The 11,202-nt window shown below is 37.8% G+C and overlaps 1 protein-coding gene across 1 annotated transcript; it reads left to right on the forward strand.

Annotated features, from left to right (window-relative positions):
• The first annotated feature begins 4,250 nt into the window (after positions 1–4,250).
• Positions 4,251–10,852, forward strand: LOC147838144 (uncharacterized). The gene is made up of 2 exons (XM_087306432.1): positions 4,251–9,888; positions 10,083–10,852. The coding sequence occupies exons 1-2, from the start codon at positions 5,135–5,137 to the stop codon at positions 10,153–10,155; spliced, it is 4,827 nt and encodes a 1,608-aa protein (XP_087162558.1). The 5' UTR covers positions 4,251–5,134; the 3' UTR covers positions 10,156–10,852.
• The last annotated feature ends 350 nt before the right edge of the window (positions 10,853–11,202 follow it).

The raw sequence follows: 11,202 nt of genomic DNA on the forward strand, positions 1-11,202 counted from the left end.
ATACAGGTATACAGTTTAGTTTAATTCATTATACAGTTGAAGTCAGAGTTTTTAACCCCCCTGAATTATTAGCCCCCCTGTTTATTTTTTCCTACGTTTCTGCTTTGATTTTTTAGCACATTTCTAATCATAATAGTTTTAATTACTCATTTCTAATAACTGATTTATTTTATCTTTGTCATGATGACAGTAAATAATATTTGACAATATCTTTTTAAAGACACTTCTATACAGCTTAAAGTGACATTTAAAGGCTTAACTAGGTTAATTAGGCAGGTTAGGGTAATTAGGAAAGTTAAAAGGGGCTAATATATATATATATATATATATATATATATATATATATATATATATATATATATATATATATATATATATATATATATATATATATATATATATATATATATATATATTCATTCTTTTATTTTATTTTCGGCTTGGTCAATTTATTAATCTGGGGTCACCACAGCAGAATGAACCGCCAACTTATTCAGCATATGTTTTTATGCAGCGGATGCTCTTTCAGCTGCAACCCATCACTGGGAAATATACAGTCGAAGTGAGAATTATTAGCCCCCCGGAATTATTCGCCCCCTGTTTATTTTTTCCCCCAATTTCTGTTTAACGGAGAGAAGATTTTTTTCTACACATTTCTAAACATAATAGTTTTAATAACTCAATTTCTAATAACTGATTTATTTTATCTTTGTCATGATGACAGTAAATAATATTTGACTAGATATTTTTCAGGACACTTATATACAGCTTAAAGTGACATTTAAAGGCTTGACTAGGTTAATTAGTCAACTAGGTTAGGGTAATTACGCAAGTTATTGTATAATGTTCTGTAGACAGAAAAATCAGAAAAAAAAATAGCTTAAAGGGACTGACAATTTTTGCCCTAAAATGGCTTTTAAAAAATTAAAAACTGCTTTCATTCTAGCTGAAATTAAACAAATAAGACTTTCTCCAGAAGAAAAAATATTATCAGACATACTGTGAAAATTTCCGAGCTCTGTTACATATCATTTGGGAAATATTTCAAAAGAAGAAGAAAAATCAAAAGGGGGCTAACAATTCTGACCAACTATATATCTATAAGAGTTCTGATGCAAAAACGTAAGTGGCATCTGAAATTTCCATTGAAAATTAGCATTATTCTCTGCCTCAGAGTTGAGTTTGATTTATTTCTAGTTAACTTTGATGACGATGAAAATAACTTATTCTTTGGCATAAACGTGAAGTTACCTAACTACAGAAGCCTGATAAAAATGCTCATTTTAGAAGAAAAAAATTGATGGTATTTAGAGGTTTTTCATTTTCTATGGTATGGATTTCTTTTGTCACACAATAAAAACAAGATTATATTTCATTTCATATTACCCAAATGAACATAATCCTTTAAATATTGCATATTAAGAAATGGTTTTGTAACAATCAAAGAAAATAAAATCTATTCATGAAAGAATCATTTCAATCAATGAACCTTTTGTAATGACCATCATGCTTTAAATATGTAATCTGTTTCTAGCAAATTTAGCAGCAATGAAACACTGCAGGCTTTGTTTGGAGCTATATTTGATGGAAAAATAGAGAAGAAAAATCATTAATCAAAAAACATTGAGTTTGAAATCTAAGTCTCCCATTTTTAGCTGTTGTAATTTATTTTTGAACACTGATTTAGCTAAATGCTCATGTCATACAGCCCTTCGATATTTCACGTTAATAAATATACAGAATAATAAATATAAAGGTCTTTGCATTATGGATTAAGAACTGTATTCAGATGTGGACTGGATTATTATGACATTAAAGTAAATAACAAAACAGAGGTGACGTTGTGGCGCAGTGGGTAGAGCTGTCACCTCACAGCAAGAAGTTTGCTGACTCGAGCACTGGTTTTAATTAGTTAATTAAATTAGTTAATTAAATTAATTAATACGGTTTTTTTTTATTGCTATTTTATACGATTGTTCAAATCATCTCATGACTGGATTAAAGAGCCAAATGTTTGACACCCATAATTTGAATGAGAGGATCAGGAATTTATATTTCTGCCTAATTCATAACAGGTGCCTGTGGACAACAATTTGCTTTTAACCTCATTCTAATAATAAATGTTTGACCGTGCACCAGAGGTTAATCATTTGCATAAATCAATAATACCAAAATAATAAATAAATTGGAGGGCTTTATTTAGAAGCAAGTACTTTTTATTATTTATGATTATTTTTGCATATATGCAAATCATTTGCTTCTACTGAATCTACTAAATGTCTCTTCTCAGCCAGTTTGACATATGATCATGTGTTCATGGATTTTTATCTGACAGTACAATTTTACAGAAGCTTTAATTCTAATGAACGCTTTGTATTTTTTCTCTTGCGGAGGAAGTTTTGAGTTTCAAAACAAATCAATCTCTTACAACTGAGTTAGACATTAAGTTACAGCAGTTACTCATTTCTGTTCATTTCCCCATTTTGCTTCCTGTTTCTTGCAGATTGCTTAAGTTGTGTTGTTATAAGTGTGCAGTCTGGTCACCTCTCATATCATGTTTCTCATTTCCTCATGGATGCAGGAAAAGGTGGATGACAGAAAGCCCACGATCAAGTGACACTGGGCATGTATCTAAAATATATTTACAATGGCTTAAAACAGAAAGATTATTTGAAGGTGAGACGACAAACTCAATTTTGAGATTTTGGATTTTTGGAAAAACTTTTATTTTTTTATTTATTTCATTTTTTTTTTACAAGTGTTTCATTTGTCATACTATCAAACTCAACACCTACATATACCTAAAGGTTGTTTCTCAAAATTGTTATTTTTGTCTTCTCCAGTGAGCCTTAAGTCACCACTTTAGCAGCATTCGTGCTGCGGGACACGTTCATACATTTTTTTAGACAGATAGATACAGTTATAGTCAGAATTATTAGCCCCCATTTGAATATTGTTTTAAATATTTCCCAAATGATGTTTTCACAACATGTCTGATAATATTTTTTCTTCTGGAGAAAGTCTTATGTGTTTTATTTCGGCTAGAATAAAAGCAATTTTCAATTTTTTTAAACTCCATTTTAAGATCAAAATTATTAGCCCCCTTAAGCTATATTTTTTTTTCGATAGTCTACAGATCAAACTATAATTATACAATAAATTGCCTAATTACCCTAACCTGCCTAGTTAACCTATTTAAGCCTTTAAAATTCACTTTAAGCTGTATAAGAGTGTCTTGAAAAAATATCTTGTCAAATATTATTTACTGTCATCATGGCAAAGATAAAATAAATTAGTTATTAGAGATGAGTTATTAAAACTATTATGTTTCAAGCGTTCACACTTAGCTAATGATCTATCAAAGCTTGTTTGGCATGCTGTCCCGGGAGAGAGCCCCGAGCTCAAGGGATCCTCGGGCCCGGGGCTTCCCCCCGTTCGAAGAGCTAGAGGGGAGCCTGAGCTCGGTGGATCTCAGAACTCCCCGACTGCGATAGCTAAGGGAACACCTGAGAAGGGGGCTAAAGCATGCTTGATTCTTAAGCATGATGTATATCTTTAGACGGTGGGAGGAAACCGAAGAACCCGGGGAAAACCCACGCGGACACGGGGAGAACATACAAACTCCTCACAGAAATACCGGCGAAACTAGGCCGGTGGTGTTCTTGCTGTGAGGCTCTCAGTGCTAACCACTGGGCCACCGTGCCGCCCGATCAATGGTCAAGAAGGAGAATTGGGGAAGAAGGGGGGTTTCTTCCAAATGAAGATAAAGTGGACTGAAAACTGTGGTTTTTTATAGTAGCTTAGGGCTCATATGATTGGAAGATAATGATTAGCTAAAACGAGACCGGCCGTGATAAATCATAAGCACGTGATCCTCTCGAAATTAGTTTATAAACATACTTCACTCTGAAATGTGTTGAAAAACTTTCTCCTTTAAACAAAAATTGGGGGAAAAATAAACAGGGGGGCTAATAATTCTGTTTATATATATATTGTTACGTGCCAGCACGTATTGGTTATTTATGGTTGTATTACTATGTGTCTCATTGTGTTTTTCTTTTTATCACTCCAGTTCACTTCCTTGTTTTTGCCTACTGCTGTTCCTGATTGGCTGGTTCACATCCACTTCATGCAACCAATCCTGACACTGCTTTATGCTGATTGGTTCCTCTGTGACAACTCGGTTCCAGTTTCAGCCAATCAGATTACTCCAGCTCACTATATATTTTTTTGCCTGCCAGCAGTTTGACAGTCTTTGTTGGCTCACCTTGTCACTGGTTTTTGTGCTTGTTTGCTCGCTTGATTGAACCTGTGTTTATATCCCCATTTTGTTAAGTATTGTTGTGATATATAGTCCGTCTTATCCTTTATTTACACTGTGTTGTTATTTTGGTTTAGTCACTGTCTGTTCTTACCTGTGTAATCATTCATTCCCTTTCCTCATGTTTCCCTACAGAGGTTTGGTAGAAAGACTGGTAGGTAAGTAGGTCACGTGATATACATTTCAACACATAGGAGTTCAACTGTCTAGAGATACACTAGGGAAGGGGGTGAGCGCCAACCCGTGTATTTTTGGTTAAGTGGATAGTTAGTGTAGTTTAGGTAAGACGTCTTGGACGTTGAAGATTTATTTTTCACATTATTGTTTATTAGACTAGGTTAGCGGGGATTTGATATTAGTAAGACTGTTTGGTTTTGATTGTTTCTTTGCTTTAGCGCCACCCATAGCCAGTCTTTCTAATTTAGGTTTTTGTTTTGATTGTGAATTGTAAATATTGTAAATAGCTCACTTACTGCTTCACTTATCACCACTTGTAATAAATCACTTTATTTGCACAGCAATTCTTGTATGTGGTCATTACTTTGAGTTCAATTTTCTTTGAGTGTTTGTTTGAACAAAATCCTTGATCAAGTGTGCAACCCCACTTCCCTAGACTGCCTAGGGGTTGTAACATTTTTGGGGGCTCGTCCGGGATAATTAACATCCCAACATTTATTTCTGAGGATTTTGGTTCTACAGATACTCAATTCTTTTTGTACCCAAAGTAATTTTGTGGATTATACTAGAGGTAGTATTAGAGGAGTGAGTTACTGAATTTGTCTATTTGCTTCTGACTAGCTTGTGATTAAAAAAATGGCATTGTCTAATGTGGAAGCTTTTCTTAATAATCCTTCACTCGAGCAGTTTGATAAATGCCGCAAGGACGAACTTTTCAAAATTGCAGAGCATTTTCAAATTTCGATCAGTCGCCAATTTCTGAAAAAAACTATTAAGAAAATACTTTACGATCATTTGGTTGAAATAGGAGTATTTCAGACCACTAGTGAGAATGTCACTGAACTTGATCCTAACTATTCAGCTGAAAGGCCGTGCAGTCCTGAAAGTGCAGGGCATGGTAGTAATGTAACTGACGTTGAAGCGAAGGTTGAGGCTAAAGTTGCGTTGCCGCCCTTTGATCCATCAACCCCTGTCTCTACTGATTCAAAGACAGATGGCAGACTTAGGCTACGTCTGGCCAAACTCCAGTATGAGACTCAGGAGAAAGCACGGACACATAAGGCTGAACTGGATCTTAAGCTTGAGATACGGCGTCTCGAGATTGAAGCTGACAAGCAAGTTAGGTTGCGCCAGTTGGAGCTGGACGCTGCTGCTAAGGCTGCTATGACTTCTCCTGTGGTCAGTACTGATGTACTCATGCCTGGTCAGGTGATCAAGCCAGATGTTAAATCTTCTTTCAACCAAATTGACGTAAGTAAACAAATTTCACTTGTTCCTAATTTCCGTGAAGATGAGGTTGACTCTTACTTTACTGCGTTCGAACGTATTGCAACTACACTTAATTGGCCTAAAGACATCTGGACTGTGCTTCTGCAGTGTAAGCTGAGTGGCAAAGCCCAAGAAGTCTGTGCAACACTTTCTGTTGAAGAGAGTTTGAAATATGATATTGTAAAATCCGCAATTTTACGCGCTTACGAGCTAGTACCAGAAGCATATCGACAAAGATTCCGCAAACACAAGAAAACTCCACAGCAAACATTTGTAGAATTTGCACGGGAAAAAAGCATTTTATTTGACAAATGGTGTAGTGCTTCTAAAACAGCCGATTATAGTACTTTACGAGAGTTAATTCTGCTTGAGGAATTTAAAAATTGTCTCCCTGAGCGTGTGGTTCTCTACTTAAATGAACAGAAAGTAACGTCTTTGTCTGAAGCTGCTGTTCATGCTGACGAATTTGTTCTTACACACAAACCCGTGTTTCCCTCTGCTCGTCCTGAGTCTGTGACTGTCACTCCGCCTGCTTGTTCCTCTAGTTCTCGTACACTGGCAAAGTCCGAAATTCCAAAAGAGACTAGAGTCTGTTTCTATTGCCGAAAAATTGGACATTTGATAAACGATTGTCGTGCTTTGAAAAACAAAAATCAAAAACCTAAAAGTGTTGGTTTTGTCCAATCTGCACCTGAGAATAAGGAACAACTTGAGAATACATTTGATGAAAGTTACAAGCCATTCGTAACTAAAGGATCAATTTCGATAACTGGTAAACCTGAAGACCAGCACATAATAAACATTCTTCGTGATACTGGTGCCAGTCATTCCATTATAGCTGCTGATGCGTTACCGTTTGACGAACAAACCTCAGCTGGATCCAGCATCCTTATGCAAGGTATCCAGATGGGAATTGTGAAAGCACCTGTGCACAAAATCCACTTACAGTGCGAACTGGTCAATGATTTTGTGCATGTGGCAGTTCGACCTGCATTACCCGTAAAAGGCATATCACTTATTCTTGGAAACGATATAGCTGGTGGTAAGGTGATGCCTGTTTGCGAGGTTCTTGATAAATCTCCCATGCCTTCATTTTGTGACAAGTTGTCAGATGCATTCCCTGAGACTTTTCTCGCATGCGTCGTGACCCGAGCTCAGCAGAAGCAAACGAACAATGAGATTACTTTATCTGATTCATTTATGACTGTAGATGATGCAACTGTGAGTAACAAAGTGACAAATGTTGAAAAACAACCTCTGACTGAAAAGTGTGCATTTGATAATCAGGTCAATCTGAACTTAAATTTGACTCGTGAGCAAATCATCCTTGCCCAACAAAAAGATCAAACTTTATCCAAATGTTTCAAATTAGTCGTTCCTCGAGAACAGTTGAAACAGAAACAGGTGGGTTATTTTGTTGAGAATGCACTACTGATGCGTAAGTGGAGTTCTGCAATGGAGCAAGATGATGAATGGAGTACTGTATATCAGGTGGTTGTTCCTTCTGTTTTCCGACAGCAAGTATTAGTTCTTGCCCATGATCATGTTTTGTCTGGTCATCTAGGAATCACGAAAACCTATCACAGGATCCTGAAGCATTTCTTCTGGCCAGGGTTGAAGCAAGATGTCGCCAGATACTGCCGCACCTGTCAGTCCTGCCAGTTCAGTGGTAAACCTAATCAGGTAATCCCACCTGCTCCTCTTAATCCTATACCAATCCTGATGGAACCTTTTGAAAGGGTAATTGTTGATTGTGTAGGTCCGTTGCCAAAGACGAAAGCCGGTAACCAATTTTTGTTGACAATAATGTGTGCTGCTACACGTTTTCCTGAAGCCATACCATTACGTAAAATCACTGCACCCGTAATCATTAAAGCTCTCACCAAATTCTTTGCTACATTTGGCCTACCCAAAGTCGTACAGAGTGATCAAGGGACAAATTTTATGTCAAATGTGTTTAACGAGGTGTTAAGGTCACTTTCTATTCAACATTGTGTTTCCAGTGCTTACCATCCAGAGAGTCAGGGAGCACTAGAGCGGTTCCACCAGACACTGAAATCCATGTTGCGAACGTACTGTCTAGACACTGGCAATGACTGGGATGAAGGAGTGGCCCTGATGCTGTTTGCGGTACGTGAAACAGTACAGGAGTCCCTCGGATTCAGCCCAGCTGAACTTGTGTTTGGACACACTGTCCGTGGCCCACTTAAAGTGTTGAAAGAACAACTTTTAGATTCGGAATCTAGTAGCAAAACGAATGTGACCCAATACGTGAGTAGATTTCGGGAGCGATTACGTAATGCTTGTTCCATGGCACAACAGACACTCAAATCTGTGCAAGGTAAAATGAAGAAAAGATTTGACGTTAAAACTGTGGTTCGTGAATTTAAACCAGGAGACCAAGTACTGGTCCTTTTGCCAATTGTTGGTTCTGCATTGTCTGCACGATTTTCAGGGCCATATGTGATTGACCACAAAATCAGTAATACTGATTATGTCCTGCGCACACCTGACCGGAGACGAAAAACCCGTGTTTGTCACGTTAACATGCTCAAAGCATATTTGGTACGACAAGATCAAATTGAGAAAAAGGAAGTGACAAAACCCATTGCACTAATGAACATGGATTTTGACATTTCCACAGAGGCAGATGAGGATGGATTGGTGCTGCGCAATGCTCCACAGCAATGTGCTTTGTTACAGAACTCTAAAATTCTGAAAAACTTGTCCTCACACTTGACTCATTTGACAGAAACCCAAAAGAAGGATGTTAAAAATCTGATTGAGCAATTCCCAGAACTGTTTCATGACACTCCGACGCAAACCTCTGTTATACAACACGATATTGTTATTCATAACTCCAATCCAATCAAACAGCATCCTTACCGTGTTAATGCCCGAAAGAGACAAATTATGAAGCAGGAAGTGGAATATCTATGTGAAAATGGACTAGCAGCTCCAAGTTGTAGTCCATGGAGCTCCCCTTGCATTCTCGTTCCCAAATCTGATGGGTCAAATCGTTTTTGCACTGATTACCGCAAGGTCAATGCAGTGACAGTTCCTGATTGCTATCCATTGCCGCGCATGGAGGACTGTGTTGATAACTTGGGTTCTGCTCGTTTTGTGACTAAACTAGACTTGTTAAAGGGTTACTGGCAAGTGCCATTAACACCTCGTGCATCTGACATATCGGCCTTTGTTACCCCTGATCACTTTATGCAGTATAAGGTTATGGCTTTCGGACTTCGCAATGCACCTGCTACGTTTCAACGTTTGATAACTACTGTACTGGCAGGAGTTGCAGGATGTAATGCATATTTGGATGACGTAGTGATCTATTCTTCTGAATGGCCAGAGCACATGTCTCAGTTGAAAACTGTGTTCCAACGACTAGCCAATGCTAATCTAACCCTGAATTTGGCAAAATGTGAGTTTGCTCAGGCAACCATCACCTATCTTGGTAAACGGGTTGGTCAAGGACAGGTCCGCCCAGTAGAAGCAAAAGTAACAGCCATTGCAGAATTTCCTACCCCAAATACTCGTCGTCAATTGCGGAGGTTTTTAGGAATGGCGGGATACTACCGTGGCTTCTGCAAGAACTTTTCAAGTGTGGTAACGCCTCTTACAAATTTACTGAGCCCTTCTAGGCAATTTAAGTGGTCATCAGAATGCCAGCATGCCTTTGAAAGTATTAAAGCACTTCTGTGTGAAGCTCCAGTGTTAATGGCTCCAAATTTCGAAAAGCCTTTTAAAATGGAGGTAGATGCAAGTGCTGTAGGAGCTGGCGCTGTCCTGCTGCAGGAAGATAAGGAAGGAATTGACCATCCGATTTGCTACTTCTCCCGTAAGTTCAACAAACACCAGTTGAATTATTCAACGATTGAGAAGGAAGCTCTTGCTCTATTGTTGGCTCTACAGTATTTTGAAGTGTATGTGGGTTCCAGCTCAACTCCAGTAGTGATTTACACAGACCATAACCCACTTGTCTTTCTGTCACGCATGTATAATCAGAACCAGAGACTGATGCGCTGGTCACTGATTATACAAAGCTATAACCTTGAGGTCCGACACAAGAAGGGGAAAGAGAATATTGTGGCTGATACCCTGTCTCGACCTGACACGTAAGTTTTAAATTTGACAATTCAGTTATTGTGGATTTGTTTATTTATGTTTGAATGTTCGTTGTTAAAAATATTTCTTTTACAAACATTATATGTTTGTTCTTTAGTGGGGAGGTGTTACGTGCCAGCACGTATTGGTTATTTATGGTTGTATTACTATGTGTCTCATTGTGTTTTTCTTTTTATCACTCCAGTTCACTTCCTTGTTTTTGCCTACTGCTGTTCCTGATTGGCTGGTTCACATCCACTTCATGCAACCAATCCTGACACTGCTTTATGCTGATTGGTTCCTCTGTGACAACTCGGTTCCAGTTTCAGCCAATCAGATTACTCCAGCTCACTATATATTTTTTTGCCTGCCAGCAGTTTGACAGTCTTTGTTGGCTCACCTTGTCACTGGTTTTTGTGCTTGTTTGCTCGCTTGATTGAACCTGTGTTTATATCCCCATTTTGTTAAGTATTGTTGTGATATATAGTCCGTCTTATCCTTTATTTACACTGTGTTGTTATTTTGGTTTAGTCACTGTCTGTTCTTACCTGTGTAATCATTCATTCCCTTTCCTCATGTTTCCCTACAGAGGTTTGGTAGAAAGACTGGTAGGTAAGTAGGTCACGTGATATACATTTCAACACATAGGAGTTCAACTGTCTAGAGATACACTAGGGAAGGGGGTGAGCGCCAACCCGTGTATTTTTGGTTAAGTGGATAGTTAGTGTAGTTTAGGTAAGACGTCTTGGACGTTGAAGATTTATTTTTCACATTATTGTTTATTAGACTAGGTTAGCGGGGATTTGATATTAGTAAGACTGTTTGGTTTTGATTGTTTCTTTGCTTTAGCGCCACCCATAGCCAGTCTTTCTAATTTAGGTTTTTGTTTTGATTGTGAATTGTAAATATTGTAAATAGCTCACTTACTGCTTCACTTATCACCACTTGTAATAAATCACTTTATTTGCACAGCAATTCTTGTATGTGGTCATTACTTTGAGTTCAATTTTCTTTGAGTGTTTGTTTGAACAAAATCCTTGATCAAGTGTGCAACCCCACTTCCCTAGACTGCCTAGGGGTTGTAACAATATATATATATATATATATATATATATATATATATATATATATATATATATATATATATATATTTATAGCTCGGCTCAGTTGTCGTTTCTGTGTGGAGTTTGAATGTTCTCCCGGGTGCTCCGGTTTCCCCCACAGTCCAAAGACATGCGGTACAGGTGAATTGGGTAGGCTAAATTGTCCGTAGTGTATGAGTGTGTGTGTGTGTTTCCCAGAGATGGGTTGCTGCTGGAAGGGCA

This window comes from Danio rerio, chromosome 23, assembly GCF_052040795.2.
Source record: "Danio rerio strain M-AB ecotype USA chromosome 23, GRCz13ab, whole genome shotgun sequence".
Taxonomy (NCBI): Eukaryota; Metazoa; Chordata; class Actinopteri; order Cypriniformes; family Danionidae; genus Danio; species Danio rerio.